At 44.8% G+C, this 23,622-nt stretch overlaps 1 protein-coding gene across 1 annotated transcript in view; it reads right to left on the bottom strand.

The window, feature by feature from the left end:
• The window catches only part of CFAP77 (cilia and flagella associated protein 77), a 96,902-nt gene that overhangs the window by 37,510 nt on the left and 35,770 nt on the right, over positions 1–23,622 (bottom strand). Inside the window, exons 2-3 of the mRNA XM_065419036.1 lie at positions 4,379–4,478; positions 2,892–3,120 (exon numbers count right to left, since the gene is read on the bottom strand). Of these exons, the coding sequence (XP_065275108.1) occupies positions 2,892–3,120; positions 4,379–4,478 (329 nt within the window). The remainder of the gene's footprint in view (positions 1–2,891; positions 3,121–4,378; positions 4,479–23,622) is intronic.

A 23,622-nucleotide genomic window follows, 5' to 3' on the forward strand; every position in this document is an offset into this window, starting at 1 on the left:
GGAAAAAATTGACGGCAGTGAGTTGTGATGGGTTGTTGAATAGTCTGATCAGGGAAATGATGGATGCCCCATTGGTGGGAACAAACTGCACAAATGCACTAGAAAATAGGAACAATCCTAAATTGAAAGGGAGAGGAACTGGCTGACCAACAGGGTACCCCCATCCCCATCATACAGTATTGCCAGACTCAAGCATCCTGAAACCATGAGTCACCCCCACCCCACCCCCAAATCATGAGACTGGTTTAAATATGAGCGTTTTAAAATGTTGGGTTCTTTTTGTTTGCCCTCCGGTGCTGGAGCCTTTCAGAGTCACGTTTTCAAGCTTTTCTCCAACTACAAGGGCTAGAAACTTTTTTTTTAAATGTTAGCTGAGAGTCTCACACATTCACATGATTCTGGGAGCCGGCACTTGAAGAAAAACACCCCATATTGCCAGACTTGTGATAAAATCATGGGTAGAAGAGTTGCTTTGGAGACAAAAAGGAATTTTAAAGTATTAGTAGCATAGTAATATGGAAGTCAAGTGGAGAGACCGCGACCAAAACCATTAGCATCCCAGTCACCAAAGACAAAACACAAATTTTAAAACAAGCCACTCCAGGTACTAAATAGAAGACTCTACATGTACTAAATGAATAAACAAAGAGGCATATGTGAAAGGGATGAAAAGGGAATATTCTGTGCTGCTCCATACATTATTGTTTGCATGATTTTATTGTTCATTAAAAAACCCAATAAATTAAACCCCTCTGCAAGAGGCTGTTATGATTTGTATGTTAGTAGAGGCTGACCCAGTCTGCAGCTGCTTTGTCTCCCTCCCTGGATGACTTTTAAATTGAGCTTTCTAATCTCTCAGCCCTCTTAACTGAGACCCTGAGTTATTTTGCTTTGTTGTTAAACCTCTGAAGAGTATACGTTTTATTCCTGATTATATTTATATACATATATGGTTACACAGGTGCAGAGAAATGGAGATTCAGGCCCTATGTTCTTTACTCATGCATATACGAAGACTATTTGATGACCTATCTATTAGGATGTATATCTCCAAACATAGAGGTCATCACATATGCATGAATAAAGTATGTAGGGCCTGATCCTCTAATGCTCTGCACCTGTATAATCATTTGTACCAGTAGAAAATAGGTAGTTAGACATCTAATGCTAGCCTGCATGCCTGCAATTAGCCATGCCTCTAATTCACTGCTGGTGCAAAATCGCATCCACAAAATGAGTGGCCCGACTGAAGCCCCTTTAAAAAATACATTTTAGCACTAATCCTTTAACTCATATAACTGAGTCCATCTAATTGAGGCTCTTTGAGATTATAGGCTAGATTCTCCATTGCCCAACACCTCATGTTGTCATTGACATCAGTGCAAAGTGGATGCCAAATGCTACCAAATCTGAATTGTATACGTATTTTGTACTCGTGTAAATGGTTACATGGCTGCAGGGTGATAGAGAATCAGGCCCTATATACTATGCTGTGAACCGAAGTGCTCCAGCAAAGGAGTCTCCTGCAACATACTGACCTTCGTCATGCACATCTCCAGCATTTCAGAATCCCAAAAAGGGCAGTGGCCTGAGCCTAGACTGGGGTGGGCAAACTTTTTGGCCTGAGGGCCACATCGGGGTTCCAAAACTGTATGGAGGGCTGGGTAGGGAAGGCTGTGCCTACCCAAACAGCCTGGCCCCCACCCCCTATCTACTCCCTCCCACTTCCCACCTCCTGACTACCCCCTCAGAACCTCCGACCCATCCAACCCCCCGCCCCGCTCCTTGTCCCCTGACTGCCCCCTCCTGGGACCCCTGCCCCTAACTGCCCCCCTGGCACCCCACCCCCTATCCAACCCCCCCCGCTCCCTGTCCCCTGACTGCCCCGCCCCCTATCCACACCCCTGCCCCGACAAGCCCGCTGGGATTCCCACGCCTATCCATCCCCCCTGTTCCCCGTCCCCTGATCGCCCCCCCAGAATCTCTGCCCCATCCAACTGTCCCCTGCTCCCTGTCCCCTGACTGCCCCCCAGAACCTCCTGCCCCTTATCCAACCCCCCCGCTCCCCTCCCCCTTACTATGCCGCTCAGAGCACCAGGACTGGCAGCTGCGCCGACTGGCCAGAGCCAGCCACGCCGCCGCGCTGCCCAGCAGGAGCTCGCAGCCCCGCTGACCAGAGTGCTGGTGGCGGGCAAGCTGAGGCTGCGGGGGAGAGGGGACAGCAGGGGAGGGGCCGGGAGCTAGCCTCCCCGGCTGAGAGGTCAAGGACCGGGCAGGATGGTCCTGCAGGCCAGATGTGGCCCACGGGCCGTAGTTCGCCCACCTCTGGCCTAGACAAAGCACAGATTAGCCACAGCAGCATTTAGATGACTTGCTGTCTGATTGCATCAAGATAGTTAGGTAGCATTTTACACCCTCTTTCTACTGATGTAAATGACAACACAAGGTGCTGGACTATGGAAAAATCTAGCCCATAATCTCAGAGCTTCAATTACTTGGATTCAATTACATGAGTTAAAGGATACGGACCAAATATATTTTTAAAGGGGAGTCAGTCCTGCTACTCCTTTTGTGGATGGAATTTTGCACCAGCAGTTTATTGGGGGCATGGTTAATTGCAGGCACATAGGCTAGCACTAGATATCGAACTCTCTGGGTGCAATCAGACCACAAGACATCTAAAGGCTGATGTGACTAATTTGTGCTTTGTCCTGGGTCAGGCCACTCCCCTTCTGGGGATTCAGGAGATGCGCATGCTGGAGTTGAATATGTTTTAGGAGACTCCTATGCTACAGCACTTCAACTCACAGCAAACTTCCCTTAAGTCACTGTTTGGAGACACAGAGAGGAGAATCTAGCCCTTAGAGAAGCCCGGGTTTTCTCCCTCTTACCGTGCTAGAATTCCGTAGGTCATATCTGGAGGTACTTTTGGGGGGGCTCTCTTAAAACGACTGTCGTTATCTTCTTTGCAGCGGATGTCCTTGAGCTGGCGGTACAGGTTGTATTCATGTGCTGTGACATAACCAGCCTTAAGAGCCTCACGGTTCATGGCAATGTAATTCCGAGGCATCTCCCTTGGGGAAGGGGGCCTGGGTTTCATTGAATGCCAGTGGCCTATCGCTAAGGACACAAAGGAAGACAAGAGCCAGAACAAAGGAAGTTACTAGGATTTCATTTTGAATAACCCAGCCTGGGTGAATCTCATTCTGGTGCAGAGGGCCAGCTCAAGGCCTGTGTACTACATAGGGGGAATTAAGCGATGCATAGGCCTTTTGCTAGTCCTCTACTCAGAGTGAAATTCAAACTGCATTCACATCAGTGCAGTTCAAACAGAGACCAGCAAGAAAATCCATCAATCTTAAGCACAGAGTTTCTCAAGTAAATTGTTCCTGTTTCCCACAATTTCCCCACCTCCAATTTGTAATGCTCAGCAATTTTGACAAAGCCGTCCATTTTTTTTCCTCACTGAAACTTATGTGAATTTTCACACGTGTCCAATGCAAAAGCCAGCTCTGCTCATGAATGTGGGCCAATTCGTGCCCAGCTTTGCTTGGATTTGGGCCCATCTCTGCTCAGTTTTCACATACGTGAGCAAAAGTTTCTGCAAAGGTAGGTCAGCTTCAAAAGTTGTAAGTTGTAACCGTGACAAACCTTGAGTTTGTGAGTAGCTGTGCATTTTCTTAGAAAAACTTTGTACACTCTTAGGAAGGCCTCTGCTACAGGACAGAAGGGTCACAACAACCTGACTTGGTCTTGATTGAAGCACATGGCTATTTTCATACATTCCACACTATCTATGCGAAGCAGGGTTTTTCATGTGTTTGAGTACCAGGCTCAGCAATTGGGTACAGGTCAAAGCAAAGGCCTTGTTGATATTTGGAATTAGCCCTGATTCAATCATCGGAGCCCGGCCACTGGTGTAGCTGCACTAATACGCGCCCCGAGTGTAGAAAGGGAAAGCTGCAACTTGCACCAGTTGACCTTACACTGATTTCAAACAGGAGTAAGCTCACCTGGAGCATGTTACAACTTTCCTGGTCTATGCTTTTGGGGCTTGCACTGGTGCAGCTACGCCGGCTGCTGGCCATTGATGGTTGAATCCCAAATATAGACAAGGCCAGGGACTCTTGCACACAACAGTTACCAAATGCCACAGATGGTGTTCACATGAGCAGGTAAAATGCTAGAGTTCTTACTCTCCCCCTTCAGCTCAATGAGAGTGTTTTCTCCCCCACCCTCCTCCATTGGTATTAAGACTTTAATAGGTACAAGGCATGTTGTTACACTCAAACCTGCAGGTCGTTTGGTGACATCCAGGTGGGGGGAACCTTTTAATAGCCTCTAATGGCATCTCTAAGCTTTACTTGCATTGTCATACCTTCAGGTACTCCTCCGTCAGCCCCATGAAGGTATAACCCATATGCAAAGTCATAGCCTGGAAGAGTGTAGCAGCTTCTCCGAGGTTTTCCTAGTTCTGCCTGCAAGGGAAAGGATTGGGAGTAAGAGGGTCAGAAAAGTAAAGATTTTGCTTAACACGTTAAACCCTCTGAAAATAGGGATTTGTAATAAAAGCTCGGACAGTTAAGCCCTGTTTACAGCAGGGAAACTTCTCAAAAAGTCCCTCATGTTGCTAACACCAGTTTGGTTCCACTAGTGTCAGCAATGCTGGGAGTTCTAGCATAGCTGAGTTGCTGGTGTCGTTTTAAGCACCGTGTCAATTTGACTTACTCTGAGGAGAGTTAGGCAACACAGTTCTTAAAATGGCAGCACCTGCTTGGAACCTTGTCTTCATATTGCTAACAAAGGTGGAGCTTGATTGGTCTTAACAAGACGTATTACACTCTCAGGAATGGTATGGAAACAAGTTTGTCCCATCTACATCAGCACCTAAATTGTTGTCATCTCCAGATGAGGCTGGGCTAGCAGAGCCTTTTGGTGACAATCATTTTCAGCAATGGGTCATTTCCTAGTGTAGACGGTGTGATGGGATCCCTGGGGGGCAGCCTGGGACTGTGGGACTCCTGTGCCCCCTTAACTCTCCAGCCTGGGCTGTCTCACAATGCCTTGCTAGTGACCAGCAGCAAGCCCCTCCTGGTGCTGTTATAACTCAGCACAACAGCATGTGGAGCCCCACACCCAGCTAGTTTGCATGAATGCTCCCAGAGCCACTCATGAATCACACAGAGTAAGACACCAGCCAAATCCCCTCAGCTCCCAGCACTGTACCTCAGGAATATACTGCTCAAGATGAGCAATGCAGATTTATTAATTGGCTCACCGCTTCATCAATGGAAAGTGAATATACACTAGGCTTTGAAAACTTGAGCACATTTACCACACACTTCAGGCAAACTCTCTGGTAAAGATAAACAGTAAAACAAATTTATTAGCTACAAAAGATAGATTTTAAGTGATTATAAGTGATAGGCAAAAAGTTAGTTAGTTATCAAAATAAAATAAAATATAAGCACACAGTCTAAACTCTCAACCCTATTAGACTGGGCAAGATCTAGATTAAGCAGTTTTTCCTCACCCCACTGGATACTGCAGTTCATAATATACAAGTTTGTCCCTTAAACCTGGGCCAGTCCCCTCTGTTGGAGTCTTCAGTCTTCTTCTGAGTAGTGTTGTTGCTTGCAGCATAGGTGGGGGCAGGAGAAAGGCGAAGCATGGGCCCCCCTCTGTTCTGTTTTATACCCTTAGCCCATGTGCTTGGAGAACACAAGTCCAGGCGTGTCTGGTGGGCATTGCTGAGTCCCCAGGCAAGGTTGAGCAATTCCCCTGGTGTGGCCTTATGCAGGTGAGTCATTGAATTGTAGCTCCCTTGCTGGACAATGGCTGCCGATGGTCGTTTGACACCCCACCTGGACGTTGGTTACTTTCCTTGCTGTTGTCTCTGGGGAGCTAACATCCGGCTGATTCCCCAACTTACAGCATGTTTTAGTGACAACCATACAACACAATTCTCATAACTTCATATGCACTAAAGATATACATATTTAGATAGAACAGTGACTTTCAGCCGATTATAACATCTCCTCTGATACCTCACATGGCATGCTTTATCTGCAATATCACAATTATATACAGATGAGGAATATGGAGTTTACAAGCCGCTCCCCCAAGGTATAGCAAGTCACAGATGGGTCCCTTGAAGTGTGGCTACTGTCTGAAAAGCGACTCTATAAAAATGGCACCTTCAGAAGGAGAGGCTCTTGTTTTATTGAAGGAGGCAGGAGCAGAACTTCTGCACATGGAATATGGAGGTTACAAGCCGCTCCCCCAAGGTATAGCAAGTCACAGATGGGTCCCTTGAAGTGTGGCTACTGTCTGAAAAGCGACTATAAAAATGGCACCTTCAGAAGGAGAGGCTCTTGTTTTATTGAAGGAGGCAGGAGCAGAACTTCTGCAACATTATTCTGTATTGCACCAATAAGGGGTTTTCTTCAGCCCTTGTTTATGAAAATTACCTAGACTCTCCAGGTCCTTCATTACATTCAACCCCTCTTCTTCAAGTATTGCTTGCAGCTGTAAACCAGTTTGGACTGGTGGATGGGAATGAGGCGGGGATGGGGTGGGGGTGGGGAAGCAAACTGACCATTCTTACATTGTGTCAGAGAAAAACAATACTCAGCAGGTTTGTCCACAGGGGTTTGTGCCAACATTTGCTTTAGGTTTTTTTGATCCATGTGCGTTTGAATCCCCCTCTCCCAGATTCAAATGAACTCCAAATCTCAAAAAAAACTCAGTCAAAACCATCAAGGTTCACCAGAATTTTGCATGGGTTTGTCCCAAAATCGTAAACCAACCTAGATTTACTGGAAAAGTGGGGTGAGGCTTGCTTAAGAATACATGGATTTGAAATATTAAAATAGTATATGTTCAAATCTGCTCGGTTAACTCTGAGTAAATCCATTTGTTTGAACAAGGTTATTGGAGGGCTACTTCTGCAGATTATACCTTTACAGTGTCTAAAAGTCCTTAAATTTCCTTCAGCTCCGTGTGTCTTTCATTTACAAGTTGTGCATCCCTTTTGAAATTTGGAACTAACCCCAGAAGAGTCTGTCATGTTCACTCATGCCCAGAATGATCAATAATCTCTGAGAAGCCAAATCTAAGCAACCAAAGGGGGGAAAGAAAACAAAAATATTACTGACTGGTGTTCGCGGCTCGGAAAAGAAAGAGCATGAACACAATCACTTTGTTTTTATTTAGTTTTAAAATTAACTCCCCTTTGCTCTCCTGTGTGTGTCCCAGCTTTATGCAATCTGTGGGATTAACCGACTTCACTTCTCTCCTTTATATTTGGACCATGATCTCCATGGTGAAGTCACTCTGAGATTTGTGTGTCTTGAAACCTTATTGGCTTTTGAAAGGGAGGGGGCAAAGGGGTGATGACCGGCTGCCCGAAAGCTTATGTCTAGTGAGGTTCTGCTCTTGGATGGCTGGAGCAAGATTAAGCAGTGAGTTCCCAAACCCTCTGCAGTGGACCTTGTTCTTTCTGTGGGGCTTGGGACAGGATATTTTTCAGTCCAGAGAGGGTATAAATATGAAGTTGCCAGGTCGTGTGTATCATAGGGTCAGGCAGGGCTGCCCAGGGGGGGGGGGGGCAAGGGGGCAATTTGCCCCAGGCCCCTTAGGGGCGCCCACGAGAATATAGTATTCTATCGTATTGCAACTTTTTTTTTAGGAAAGGGGCCCCCAAAATTGCGTTGCCCCAGGCCCCCTGAATCCTCTGGGCGACCCTGGGGTCAGGTTGGTAGGATGGGTGTGGAAATTCTTAGCTCTAGCCACATGTGGATGTTTCAAAATCATCAGCAGTGAGACAGTGATATTGAAATGCCTGTTGTTACACTCCAGGGTCAACACCCTTTTGAGATATAGTAGGCAATTCACACCTCTCTGGACCAACCGCTGCCCTATCTGCAAAGCCTGAGGCAACAGGATGAAAGAGTTCTTTGGGAGGGCAATAAAACCATCCCCACTCTAACCTGACATCTTGGTGAGCAGCAGCTGTATAGAAGCTCCAGTGCTCCTACAATAGCTCAGTAGCCGCTGTGCACCCTTATGATGAGGATTTAGACCTTGGATTGGTGCAGTGGCAGATACCTTGCGCCATGCCAACAAACCCATCCTTCTGTGCAGCCTCTCTCCTGCTCAGTGGAACAAGAAGGGCTGTGATGCATTGAGAGCAGGCGTGTCAAACATGTGGGCTGCATCTGGCCCGCAGAATGGTTTAATCCTGCCTGCAGACTTCCTATGAATCTTCGGGCTTGTCTACACAGCCCCAGAGAATGCACTAGAGGGTTGTGTTGCATTCTAACTCCCCTGTGTAGACCCTGCCAACATGCACTGATATAGTCCTGTTCCAAACAGAGCTACATCAGCTTGCATTAAGGAACACATAGCGTGCGGCAGCAGGGTCAGCATGCGGGAGTTAGAGTACAACACACTGGTGTGCTCTACAAATCACCCCTCTGTAGTCCAGACTCCAGCACAGCAATCCAGCAAAACCTTGCGTATAGGTGTCAAACCACTTGGTTGCATTTAAGAGGTGCTGGAGAGGCATAAGACTGGTGGAAGCTGGTATGTGTCCAGGCGAGGGGAAATGGCACAGAATAGTGCTTATCTGCAGGCTGGAGAGGCCCCCCGCAACCTGGCAAGTCAAAGAAAAGGAAACTTAACATAAGTCAAAGGGTGAATGCTGACTGTAGCCACAAGACCAGCAGACGCCCCTTTAAATGAAAATAATAATAATAAAAAAAACCCACCCTTTCTTCTACCCTTCCCTTTCTTCACTTCTTTATTCAGCTTGTGACAGGTGGCCACCATGTCTTTATTGGGGAGCAGCCGTCACTAAAATCTAAAACAAATGTAAGTCATTACTGCTGTGGTTTATTTTTATCTCCCTATTTTACAGGTGGGGGAAACTAAAGCACCGAGAGGTGAAATGACTTGCCCAAGTTCACACGGTGCATCAGTTGCAGGGTTGGGAATAGAACCCAGGTTTCCTGTTACCCAGCCTTGAGCTTTAACTGCAAGATAAGCCTCCCCTTTATCTATTGTTCCATATGTTAGTGATTTTAGGTATATTTCTAGTAAATGACCAGGACTAGTGAGAAGTTACAGTGAACGGAGGGAGGGGGAAATGTTAGCAATGAATAAGGCTGGAGCTCGTACCAATTTTCCTTGCTATTATAGAATCACAGGACTGGAAGGGACCTCAAGAGGTCATCTAGTCCAGTCCCCTGCATTCATGGCAAGACTAAGTATTATGACAGGTGTTTGTCTAACCTGCTCTTAAAAATCTCCAATGTTGGGAGATTCCACAACCTCCCTAGGCAATTTATTCCAGTGCTTAATCACCCTGACGGTTAGGAATTTTTTCCTAATGTCCAACCTAAACCTCCCTTGCTGCAATTTAAGCCCATTGCTTCTTGTCCTATCCTCAGCTGTTAAGAAGAACAATTTTTCTCCCTCCTCCTTGTAACAAACTTTTATGTACTTGAAAACTGTTATCATGTCCCCTCTGTCTTCTCTTCTCCAGACTAAACAAACCCAATTTTTTCAATCTTCCCTCATAGGTCATGTTTTCTAGACCTTAATCATTTTTGTTGCTCTTCTCTGGACTCTATCCAATTTGTCCATATCTTTCCTGAAATGTGGCACCCAGAAGTGGACACAATACTCCAATTGAGGCCTAATCAGCACAGAGTAGAGTGGAAGAACGACTTCTCGTGACTTGCTTACAACACTCCTGCTAATACATCCCAGAATGATGTTTGCGTTTTTTGCAACCGTGTTGCACTGTTGACTCATATTTAGCTTGTAGTCCACTATGACCCCCAGATCCCTTTCTGCAGTACTCCTTTCTAGGCCGTCATTTCCCATTTTGTAATCCTTGAAAATGTCCCCACAAATGCAATGTGTCTACCTTTTATAAAAACGCCAGATTAATAGCAGCAATAGAGAGAGGCTGCATTAGATACTGCAGATTACTGCAAGGTTTAATAATACACATCCTGGTTCCAGAGACTGCCTATTCAAAGGGTCTGCAGGGAGTCTGTACGTGATGCCACCTCCATGCGATTACATATAACCCAGAACCAATAAACAGCCTTCTCCTGAGCAGCAGGAAAAATTTGACATAGAAGGCAAATTGTGGTTTTATAGCATTTTTCAAATACATGAGCACAGGCTTTTCCCTGGGATCCTAGCCTGATATCACAGAAAATGATGATTTGCTGTCAGAAATTAGTTATTAAAATGAAAGAGATGTGTTGTGGGGGAGAAACCCCATTGAAAGCCCAGCAAAGGCAGAGGCCCGTAACACTCTTGCAAATCTGTTTGAAAAAGCTTAAGTGAGATTTTTAGTGTGGGGGCCCTGGTAGGATTTGAATTTTTCCACAAACTGAGCTCATTTATTTCATAGTTAAGAGGCCTGATTCTCTTTTGCATTGCACCTTGTGCAGTCATTTACACCACTGCTCAGTGAGAGCTCAGTTGCGTCTGGTTGCATTTTACAGCCCCATGGTGTAAGTGACAACACAAGATACAGGGCAACGGAGAATCTGGCCCAATAGGCCAAACCCTGAGAGAACCCATGATTGCCACTGAAATCAGTGGAACTGGGAGGTTCTGAACACCTCCCAGAACTTCGTCGTATGCGTCCTTCCGCCCAAGTGGTCACTTACGTAAGGAAGTCTCTTATCGGCTATAGAAGGAAGGCAATCTTTGTAACAGACATTAAGGATTAAAGTTTGCCTAGTTCATGAATTAGCTAAAAACTATTATAACTTTATCAGTCAGTTTAAGTTGTTTGTCATCAAGTGATTAGATGTGCTGCATTACTAAATGCTTCAGAGAGGCACCCAAAGTTGATGCAAAGCCTCCTGTCTGTTCCCCCCACTCCACCAGCATTGCCTCCTTTCAGGTTTAGCCTGTCACAAAGCTGCTTGGCTGGAATACAGATCTGTCTGACAGCTGTCCCCATCAGCAGACAACTTCATTAAACCTCATTAAGATGTCATCTCTCCGCCTTATTTCCCACCTCTCCGCTCTAATTAAAACCATCTCGCTCTGCATCCCAGGCGGTCCTAATTTTCTCTTGGTACCTTCTGCAAGTTTTTTCCCTTTATGATGTTAGCAAGGAAAATCAGGCATCTTAAATATTGTTTATACAGCCCATTCAGAAAAGATGACCCTGTTTTTTCCCCCCTGAAGCATTCCCAATGCATTTAATCATCCTGCAGAGATCACCTTGAGACCCATGCTATAACTAACTCTTTCCATATATTCATTGAGGATGCAGTTAGAAGGGTGGTAAATGTTCTATTTCCTATAAGAAACAATGAATTCCATTTAAATCTGAGTACACGTGTCCATTTTTTTGTTTTGTTTTGTTAATAAGACTCTCAAATAGGGGTTGTGCTTTGGGGGGGGTTGGTTTTATTTTGAAAATGGCGATTGTGTATGTGCCCCACTGCCCTCTGCTGGGTAGAATCAGAACTGCTCAGCTACATGTCATAAGCCATATACTCCCAATAGCGCAAGGCGATCGCCAAATCTCACTCGGTGGCAAAGAAAAGAAATCTGCTTGGGAATGGGCCTGTTTCAGTGTGGAAATGGGACTGATTTCAAATTTTCACCGAAATGCAAACATTTCAAGCATTTCCTATTTTGTTGCAAATATGTTGTGCACCTCCCATTTCATATATACTTATAGCGTATCAACCCCCCACCTCCTACATTCACTCATCCAGGGAGATTTAGAATGTGAGAGGTATAGAAAGATAGAAAAGGCCTGCAAAGAGAGCTACAGAGAGAGAGGGAGGCATGTATTTTTAATCCCTGTATCTAACACAGCTCTTCACTGGGAGGGGGTGCTCTGGAAATTCATGAATTCTCTCTGTGCTTTTATTCAGCTGGGCATACCCAGCTCCTTCCCAGATGATTCTGTGGTCTTTGGAAGCCTGCAAACCCCATGCCTGTGCCTTTTCAATCCATATGACCCTGTTCCTTTCCCTACCTTCTGTTCTACTTTTCATTACACCCCCTTGTACAGTAAAGCCTCCCATCACGCTGCCATTACTATTATTACTGCTGATTTACTGCACTTACAGAGTGAAGTGATTGCAGTGACACGGCCCAGCATTTTTCCCCCCTTCCCCCCGCGACAGCTTGAAATCAAGCCCCTCATTTGCATTTACATGATCTTGCTGTGCAGCTTATGAGATCGGGAGATTTATTTGCTACTTAGCTTGATGTTTGATTACACTCTAAGAAGGCGGTGAGCTACAAAGTGCAGGGATACATCAGATCTGAGCTACTGAGAGCCTCTGGGGGACGGTAACTCAACATCAGGTTTAGGTAGATGAGAACAGGAATGTTTGGTGTTTTGAAGGAGGCAAATTTGATGAGCTTAAAAAAAAAAGGGGGGGGGGGACTTGTTTGCTCCCCTCCTGCCCAAAAATGATTAGTAAAATGTGGATGCTGTTTTCTAAAGACAGCTCCAGGTTTGTTAGCTCTGGAGAAATGCTACCTGGCAGCTAGTTACAAGGAGTTTGCTCCATATAACTTCCATTCTCGAGCAGAGGAGTAATAACACTCAGCGCTTACCATCCTCAAAGCTTTTCATAAACATGAAAGGTCAAATTCAATGGCAGTTTTGCTTGCTGAAAGACCACAAAATTTGACCCTAATTTATTAATCTTCACAACACGTCCTTAAGTAATAATCCCTATATTACAGCTGGGGGAAGAGAGACAGAGAAGCTCATTATCTTGTGCAAGACTGCAGAGGAAATCAGGGACATAGCAGGAAATAGAATTTATTGGTTCCTGGCTCACGGGTCTTGTAGTCAAATCACCAGACCACAGACTACTGCCACAGAAGTAAGTCAGAAAGAGTGAAACTGCATGGGGCTGTATATCAATGGGTGTTGCATCCTGTCTGAAAAGGACTGCTTGGATGTGATATAATGTCTATGAACCTGTTATTCATAATATGATGCCAGTGGGAGAATAAGCTATGTATGTTGGTACATTAGACACAATACAATGTCAAATTAATGTTAAATGCAGAAACCTACTTACACTCAACATCAAAGACCGCATGTTAGGGACCCAACCTTGCATTTACACATGACAATAAAGCTACTTACGTGAGTAGTCCAGTGAATTCAATTAAACTACTCTGGTGAATAAAGTGACTTGCGTGCATAAGTGTTACATATTCAAAATCAAAAAATGCAATGGCTAATACTCTCATAATAAGCTTAAACTCACCCACATTGCACATATTCTAGATAAAGCTATTACACTCAGTGGAATAGCTGCTAATCCAATAATGTGAAAATCCTAATTTTTGCACTTCCTGATTTCTGAGTGCTCAAAACCATAATCTTAATGTTACACAAGGTAAGATTTTTTTGTATTTAATTTCTCTCCCCTTAAAAAAAAAAAAAGTTACTAAATGCTCCTCTGGGCCAGGATGCATCCGTCATTCTATAGCAGGGGTGGGCAAACTTTTTGGCCCGAGAGCCACATCTGGGTGTGGAAAATTGTATGGCGGGCCATGAATGCTCATGAAATTGAGGGGTGGGGTGCAGGAGGGGGTGCGGGCTCTGGGGTGGAGCCAGAAATGAGGAATTCAGTGTGCAGGAGGGGGCTCCAGGCTGGAGCAGGGGGCTGGGGTGGGGGGGGTGAGGGCTCCAGCTGGCAGTGCGGGCTCTGGGGTGCAGGAGGATGGGACTGAGGGGTTCGGAGGGTGGGAGGGGGATCAGGGCTGGGGCAGGGGATCAGGGCTGGGGCTGTGGCAGGGGCGCAGGCTCCGGGCGGTGCTTACCTCAAGCAGCTCCCGAAAGCAGCAGCATGTCCCCACTCCAGCTCCTACATGGAGGCGCGGCCAGGCGGCTCTGCGTGCTGCCCTGTCCACAGGTGCCGCCCCTGCAGCTCCCATTGGCCACTGTTCCCGGGGGCGGGGGCAGCATGCGGAGCCCCCTGGCTGCCCCTACGCGTAGGAGCCAGTGCGGGGACATGCTGCTGCTTCCGGGAGCTGTTCAGAGCCACGGCACGGGCAGAGCGGGGCCAGCCCTGGACCCTGTTCCCCAGCAGGAGCTGAAGGGCTGTAGTTTGCCCACCCTGATCTAGATTAATACAACAGGGGTTAGGGTGAGGAGTTTTTAGATACAAGTATTACAGCATCTGAGAATAATCTGTTTTTCTCAGACACTGGGCCAAATTCACCCTGGTGTAACTCCACTCGTCTCATCGAAGTTACTCTAGGGATGAATCTGAAGATGCAGCACATAAACATGGGCCGGGCTGGGGGAGGGGTGGCTTTCTGCCACCTTTGTCCCTCCTGAAGTTCCAGGCTATTGTAGGGGCCAGCATGCCACCCAATGTAAGTTAGAGCAGCCCCAGGGACTATCCCCACAGCTGCCAATGGGCTGCTCTGCAGTCCAAAATAGCTGTAGTGCAAAGCACACTGACCATTTCTCCTCCTATCAGTGCACTTCTGTGCCAGGGTCTGCATGGGTTGGGCTGCCTACATTGGCCTTGTTCTAGGTGAATTCCCCAGAAGGCCTTTCCAGGCCTTTTGTGCTGCTAGAGCGAGGACAGAATCTGGCCCCTAGTTTACAAAGTGTGGGGCGGGGGAAGAGGTATTGCTCATTAGATTTCAATCGCGTTTCTATACTGTAACAATTGGCCCTAACATCAATACGTTTTGTGCTAAATCTTGCCATTGTGGTCATGCAATGTACTTCATTGGGTTGCACGGGGGATGGGACTGTGATAAGAATTCAGCTTATGCTGTTTCCAAAAGGATGACATGATGCTTTTGTAGCACTGAAAACGATTAAAAAAGTCGATCTCCAAGTGACTTACAAAGATCGGTGGGCATCATAACCCCCATTGTACAGATGGGGGCGCTGTGCCAGAGAAAAGTGACTTGTTCAAGGTCACCCTGCAAGTCAGTGGCAGAGGAGAGACTAGAGCGCCATTTGGTGCCATATCCCCTGGCTTCTGCTGTACAGGTGATATTTTGGATATAAAAATGGGATGAAATAATAAATATCTAGCAGATGTGTGGCACGCTCATTTGGCAGGCTGATCAGTGAAGGGTCGAATATACTGGGCAGCGGAGTTAGCAAGTTTTGGAGTGAATCTTGAGTAAATAAAACAGTGACAGGAGTGCTTCAAAAATAGAAATCAAAGCTAGTGAACTGTTTTAAGTTTTGACGAGTGCAGGGGTCATTCTCTGTGGGTTTGTTTTCATTTCTTTATAGATTCATTGAAAATCCCTCCATGTAAGATGGAAGTGAACATGATTAATGTGCTAGTTCCTGTGCATACTCCTGGCTCTTCCCTACCAAAGACCAGATGAAAACATTGGCTCTAATGACTTGTACTTTGACATATTTCATTATGGTGGTTGGCTTTTTTAATTGTTGTTGCAGTGTCATGTTATGGTTGTTAGTCACAGGCAGAGCACTAGTGGTGTAAGTCCTGGACCGGGAGTCAGCCACTTTTGAGTACTGGCTCTGACAGAGACGCCGGCCTGTAACAATCAAAGGTGAGAGACATATCCCCCCCCCCCCGCCTTAATTTCCCAATTGGTAAAGTAAGGATAATATTTAGCAACTTCACAGGTGGGGGTTGCAAGTTTAACTGAGGTGTGTAGAACTTGAAAGTGATACTGAAGTGCTAAGTGTCATTATTTCATTTGAAAGATTTCCCCCATTTAAGATGCTGTTTAAGAAATGAAAGTAGCAGAGGCTGGTGAGGGTAAGCAGGACGCAGGGCCAGCACAACCCATTAGGCGACCTAGGCGGTCGCCTAGGGCACTACAATTTGGGGGGCGGCGACCGCGGCGGTATTTCGGCGGCGGGACCTTCCGCCGCCTCTGTGGGGGGCGGCATTTCGGGGCGGGACCTTCCGCCGCCTAGGGCGGCAGAAAAGCTGGCTGCGCTCCTGGCAGGATGGGCATCATCTGCTCTCTGGCATGGTCTTTACCCACTGCTATAAACTGGTTTTCGTGCCTCAGTTTTCCTTACAGTGTCAGATGTCACCGGCCTCCACTGAGCGAAGGGTCTCTGCCTCACGCTAAGGATGGTGTGCTGGCAAAACGTCAACATTTAAGATGATGTTGAGTCAATCCAAACGTGCAATCACCAGACACCCTAGTGGATTGACCTTGCTGAAAAATAACTGATCTGGTTTAAAAGACTCGTACACTCGGGTTGCATTAGCTTTTGGGGCGGATTTTAAAATAGGTGGCCAAGTGAGGGGGCACAGAGAGAGATAACGCTTGCCCCAACTCGTGAGGGAATAATCTCCAAGCTTGGATAGTGACTGAGAAATGCAACCCTGGCTCCTTGTATGGCAAAGTCCACATTTAACCAGGTTGGGCAGAAGCACAGTTAGAACTATTTTTCTGAAACAAAAATCCCTCTTTATGGTGACGTGCTTTATGCTACAGCTCATCCTTCTATGCTCTCAGATGATAGCTATAAAGTGAATTTAATAACACGTGGCAACTGACCGTTTGGTATAGCAGAGTTGGGGCAAAGGGCCTTAATATGCGATCGAAGAGGTCTACAATTAGAAAACAATGCTCTCTCTTAGCTGCTGTAGAGTATGGAAGAGGCTCAGTTGGAAACTTATTTCAGTTGCTCTTTCTGAAGGGAAAAATACTGTGGCTCGCAAGCCTCCCTTTGAATATAAGCAAGTAAAATTTCCGAATAGAGCCCTGAGACAGGATGCAAACTAGTCAACAGGTGACTGAGTTTGCTGGGTAAAGTGTAGTTATGAACTATCCACTACCAGAGGATAAAAAGGTAGGATGTTCCTGTGGTTAAGCTATTGGAGTGGGGCTCAGAAAAGCTGGGTTCAATCCTCCGTTCTGCATCATACTGCCTGCATGTCCTTAGACATGGAGCTTGAAATCCTGACTCAGCTGAAGATAACGGGAGTTTTGCTATCAACTTCACTGGGGCCAGGATTTCACTGAGAGAGATTAAAGGACTTGTCCCGGTTCCCCATCTGTAATAGTGGGGATGATAATACTTTCCCTCCCACACCTTTTGTCTGTCTTGTCTATTTAGTTGTAAATTCTTCAGGGCAAGGAGTGTCTCTTACTATGGATATGTACAGCGCCTAGCGCCCTTACCTCCACTGGTGCCACTGAGCACTACTGTAATACAAATAACAATAAAAGATTGAATGGGAGTTTTCTTAGATGGACTATGAGTGCATCTCCAAGGGAAAGAAATGCACTGTCTGGTACAAGAGCTAGACCATGCGAGATGCTAGTACACGCAAGAACTGTTTGTACTTAGCTTTTAGTCTTGAAAATTACCATGAGATATGCTATTACAATTAATTATTAAAGACTTAAGAAAGAGGCTACCCTATTATATAAAAGACTCCAGTGATGATCTTTATCCAACTTGTAAAATGGGCGGACTTGGTGGGACTGAATAATTTTCTTCTCTTCTGCACAAATCATGAATGCTAGTCATACTTCGAGTCTGAAGCGAATACTGTGAGGCTGGTATAGACCAGCTTATAATTACCAAACTAGAGAAAAAGAACAGCATTTCCTAATGAATGACAAGCCACTAGGTGGAAATCTAATTTGGTCTAATTAAGCAGCCTTTGTGAGGATTTGTCTTTAGATGAAAAGAGGGAGCCAAAGAGATCTAAATGCAAATGAACTCTATCTTTTTGGTTTTAAAGGGCCAGCCAGATATGAAAGTATTTACGCACACATTATTTTCATTCTTCTTCATGGGAGTATTTACCAGCCTTTTAGTTTTCACTTGACAGCTATATTTTGCTCCCAACTTCTGGCAATTTGTAAATGCTTATTGCACTGTTTCTTGACTTAGCAGATATTGTGTTCTAAGTATTCTAGGTGGACAATTCTAGCACCAGAATAGCACAAACACAAAATCGGTTTTCCATATAACAAGGAAAAAAGAGGCGGTTTGCTAGGGAATGAAATTCCAAGTTTGGTATGCTCCAGTCTGTTCATGGTGTCAGGTAACCCTGGAGATTTGTGGGGGTTCCTTAATGGATTCTGGGCTCTTCATCAGTATTTATATATTTATCTTTCTGTCCCCAATATGAATTATTTTATCACTGATAAATCAACAACACCTTGTCCAGTTTTGCTCTTTCTGCTGATTCTGCTAAGATGGCATTAAGTCTATCAGGTACACACCTGAAAATTGAACGTTCTTAAGTGTTTAATTTAGATCAAAAGGAAATATTGAAAATGAGTTTCCCTCTGTTATTAAATCTGCTCTTGACTTTAGGCCAAATATGAGTCTTGTGCCAATGTACAGGGCCAAAAAAGCAAATCTGTTCTCTGTAAGGGAGGTATAGTTGGTGACGTGCACACCAGAGCAATTCTGCCCCAGAGCTAGCACACAAGCAAGAAAAGGTAGAGAAATTGGACTGTCCATATTATGCAAAGCTGCTAGGCAGGAAGAAAAGGGGGCACATGGTCAGAGCAAAAGTGGGTGTGGATAGAAGTGGGTCTGAGCGGCGAAGTTCAGATCTCAATTTTCCAAATTTTGAGGGGTGTTCAGATCCAGGGCTTTGGCTTGAGCCCATCTCTAAACAGGGATGCCCAAATTCATGCTCCTCACATGCATGACTCCTAAAGCAACATAGACCCGGTGGGTGGAATTTTCAAGGGTCTAAAGTGACTTAGGAATATAAGTCCCTATTGGTTTTCAATCGGATTTATGCTCCTAAGTCACTTACTCTTTTGAAAATCCCACCATTAAACCAGCTACACCAATCACTCATCCCTACGAGGTGAAATAAGACTGTCAAAGGTGGAAGGTGAGCAGAGGAAACAGTATGGAGGCGTTGATGGAAGGGTGCCTCTACTCTGCTGGCTTTGGAGGGGTTCCCAGAGCAGCCTCTACTGATGTCGGGTAACCCTCTGAATTGTATACTCACGTGAGTCATCTAGACAGTGTGGCAGAGCAGAGCATAGAGATGCCTTTAGAAGGGGGCAAGGGGAAAGTAGAATGAACTGTTCTGTCTTTCCAGCATATTATCAGACCCTAGAACGAACAGGCAAGAACGTGGGCAAAATACTGTACATCCATTCCGACAGTGGGAGCAACTAGTATCAATATCTGCATTTGGCACCCAGGAAACTTTGACCCCTTACAGTAGAAAAGAGAGGATGGAAAGGTTAGCAGTAACTGGGTCATTGTTCCCAAAACAACAAGAGCTTTGAGACTATTCATCTGATTAAACCAGATTCTGGCCTCAGATACTTGTGCTCAACTCCCATTGCTTTCAAAAGGAATTTTGAGTGCCTATTTGAAGGTAAAAAGAACAGGAGTACTTGTGGCACCTTAGAGACTAACAAATTTATTTGAGCATAAGCTTTCGTGGGCTACAGCCCACTTCATCGGATGCATAGACGATGAAGTGGACTGTAGCCCATGAAAACTTATGCTCAAATAAAATTTGTTAGTCTCTAAGGTGCCACAAGTACTCCTGTTCTTTTTGCGGATACAGACTAACACGGCTGCTACTCTGAAACCTATCTGAAGGTAGAATATGACTCATTATTTGGGGTTCTTAATGGGGGGAACATTGTCTAGTGGTTAGCGCACGGGACTGGATGTCAAGAGTTCTGAGTTTTATTCTTGCTCTGAGATTTCCCATATGCAAGATGGGGATAATACTTACCTACTTCGCCACTCCTCATGAACCTCGCTGGGACCACTTTCTAGAATCCTTCTAGAACATTGAGGCCAAATTGTGTCGAGATTTACATCCACTGTGAGCCCAATGAGTCAGGGGAGAATTAAGCCCTTGGTGTTCACACCCTGCAGACACTTTTGTAACCTGTCCCCTGCTTTAGCCGTGCTATGCGTATTTTGCACTTTCGGTCCTCCCTCATAAATCAGCTGGGGCTCAGTAGAACACAGTGGACCCCGTGCTCTCAGTGAGATCCATGCAACGACAGTGATGTCAAGGGAGCTGAAAATTTGGCTCAATGCCTTTCTGTGGAGGCAATGTTACTAGGCCATGGATACGGTCCAAAGCATAGAACTCAGTCTTGGGGACCAAAAGTTAACCCTCTGATACGTATCTGTTGGCTGCATTGACGGCTGCACACGTTAATTCAAGGGAACTGGTATTTGTTGTATACATATTCGTCAACACGATCACAGTAACGTCCAGAGCCAAACAATCAAATATCAGAGATTGGCAAGCAGTGTGTTACATTCAGGCAACCCCTCCTTATTTACGGTACTCAGATCTCCCATAGGAAGACACAGGGCTGTGATAATTGCAACAAGAAGTTACCAACTTCTGTACTACTTGGACTGAATAATCTCCATTTTCATCATAGAACAGTTAAAAGTTTTTGCTACTAAAAAGGATGCTGTTTCTTTAATGTAATAAAACCTCAGCAGGACAGAACATCTTTACTAGACTATCCCTCACAATTCCCATAAGAAATCAAATATAATCCTATTTAAGAAGCTTTAAATAATTTTGAGCTTTCATATTGACTTATTAAAATGCAGCTTAAAAAACGCCTTCACTGCAATCCCTTTACAAGGGTCAGGGATATAAAATTTGCAGAAATATGATTATTAGATCAGTTGGAAAGACATAGGCAGCAGGTTCCAATTTTACTATGTAAAGTGCCATTCTGCATCAGAAAGAGACTGTAAAAATGGCACCTTCTTACTAAATGGATCTGGTCCCACTCCCTGTGTCTCTTTAGTCAGATCAGCTCCCTTTAGTGCTTTAAGCTTTTACACTTAGACCTGCAGAGCCAACACAGCTAAGGAGGAAAGAGCTAGATTCTACTCCTTGTGCACCACCAGAATATATGTTCACTAACTTCCAGTTATGGGACAAATCAGTTACACTTGGGCAAACACATTGGATGTCACGCAGAACATAATCTGAAGATAGAGGGGATGCAACTATGTCATGGAGTACAATGGGGTTTCCCAGATGTCAATGAGGATACAGTTTGGCCCACAGTCAGCTTGGCCTGCTGGTGGTGAGTGAGAAGACAAGAACCCATCCTGACTTTCAGATTCTGAGGCGTGGGGAGGGGAACAACAAACATCTTTTTATTTGAAAATGGAGCACAGTTGCTATGGAAATTATTAGGAGACGACCATGGGATCCCACAACACACTTTCTACAGAATTACATTTCACACTGAACCTTAACTTTAAAGCAAAGGCTGAAATGGGCTCCTCAAAAGGTTTAGGAAGAAATTCTAGCCCCACTGATGATTTCAGTCCCAGAATTTGAAATGTATTGGATGTTGCAGCTGCCTGAAAGAAGAAATGCCATAGGACGCACTTATGCTATTTGTAAAGCCAGGAATATAAAGCTTAAACCCTTCAGGTGCATCACAAATTGACTTGGTAGCACTCAATCTAGAGAGAGTTGTGTCAGAAAACATGCAGTGAAATATCTTCACTAATATTCACCCTGTGTCTGTGCATATGAGCTTCAAGTGTGGGCTTCTCTCTCCTTCCTAATGATGCCACAAACCAGTAAATATGTCTGTCTTGTCAGCGTCCAAGTTTGGCTTTTTCCACTAACATGTTTTCATGATCTGAACAGGGCAGGATTTGCTGTTTTGAAGTGTATCACAAGACTCACTTCACTTTTTCTCATATGAGAACGGCAATATCACTCCAGGGAGAAATATATGCTATAATAATTGCATGCTTCATTATCACCATGTGAATGCAGGGGTGTGTATCTGTGTATACGATGGGCCATATTCAGCTCTATTACACATGTGCAACTCCCACAGACATCAAAATCTTTGCATGTGTAGCTGAGAGCAGTTTTCAACCCAGGCTGTTAGAAAAATTAGATAAAAATTACTAACCAAACATAGGGGAAATCAAGTTGGTTAAATGTCTCTCTTCAGGCAAAATTTTGTCCTGAGTTACATCTGTGCAATTCCATTGAAATCAGTAGGCTTGCAGGGATGTAAATGACAGAATTTGTCCCCACACCTTTGAGTATATAACAAATAATGGACCCAAATTGTGCGGCCAGTGATAAGTAAACTCAGTGGGGCTTGCACATGTGGAACTGAGAGAAGATTCTGGCCCATAGTGTTTACTCCGTCCCACAGCAAAATGTACTTGGCACAGTGAAATTTAATAGCAAAACCAGGCAAGCAAAAATCACACCCTCCTCATTACATAATGGCAGTTACTGTGAAAGCTTAATGTGTCAAACTGTTTCTCCAGGCAATAATATGACTAATAACTTTACTCCTGCCTAAGGCTGGACTTTGGTCATGGCTGTCACAGATTCTATGATTTTTGTTGTGGTTTTTTTTTTCAAAAATATCCATGATTTTGACATGTTGGGACTCATGCGTGTGTGTGAGCGAGTGGGTTGGGAGATGTAACGGCTCAACAAACTGCATGGAGAGCTGTGGTGTTAAACCTGGGGCTGTACGGGAGGCAAACAGAGAGAGGCTGATGCCACGAGGGACCAAGTGCCTTCAGTTCCCAACTGAGGTCAGTCAATGGGAGCAGAGTAGAGCATGCTTGATACCTTGCACAATCTTGCCCAGGAGTTCATGCAGAAAAACTGCAGTGACACCAAGGACCAGTGATCACTTGGTGAGATCTTTAATTCCCTCCTGAGTTTTCTTCCTGTCCCGCTTTACCCTGCTAAATTTTTACACTTAACCTGGCTTTCCAATTATTGCTTTGGGTTTACTAAGGTAGCTCTGGTATGGTCAAAACTGCAATTGAAGCCCACAGACTGAGAACATAACTTATTTTCCCCCCCACATTTTTAGTTTAAGTAATTTGGGGTACATATTAATGCTAGTTATTTTTGACTTTATTACTATATTTCCTTTAGTCCTGCTAGTGATTTCCTTGTTCCTTTCTTCACCAAATCGTTACAATAAAATACCGGCCCTACTCATGTTTATCACTTTGTCTTTATTCATGGTTTTTGTTGAAAGTCTAAAACACCGTGGGTCATGCTGCTTGTCTAACATACACGAGTAATGCCATTGATTTCCAAAAGGGCTAATTGTGTGAGTAAGACCAGCAAGACTTGGCCCTAAAAAGCCAGTATTTGCTACATCAGATGTTTTATATGCTTCAAACTTCTGTATGTTCCCTTATTACTCAACTCTTACAAAAGGATTCTGCTCTGTTGGAGTTCTGACCCATATTTTCAGTGCAGCAGCCCAAATTTGGTTGCTAAAAGGTAAAGATATATGCGGCTCCTCATATCTCTCCCAACCCCTGTTCAGCTGCTGTGGTATTTTCCTTCATTATTCTGGTGCCTCAGACAGTAAACCTCTCTAATTTCCTACATCGCAGCTATTTATTTAAATGCTAACTCACATTATGAAGTGATAATCCACAAGCGCAGGAGATAATTTATGAAGCATTTAAATTAAGAGGAGCAGCTAATTGGGAGCATGTGTTTTATAAGCCCTGCTAACACCAGAAAACTACAAATTAGGGGGAAATGGAAGATATTTTTATCTTGCCTTTTTCTTTTGATAATGCACTAAGGAAAAATATTACCATGCATCACACAAATACTACTGCTCACA

This window comes from Emys orbicularis, chromosome 18 (genome assembly GCF_028017835.1).
Source record: "Emys orbicularis isolate rEmyOrb1 chromosome 18, rEmyOrb1.hap1, whole genome shotgun sequence".
Taxonomy (NCBI): domain Eukaryota; kingdom Metazoa; phylum Chordata; order Testudines; family Emydidae; genus Emys; species Emys orbicularis.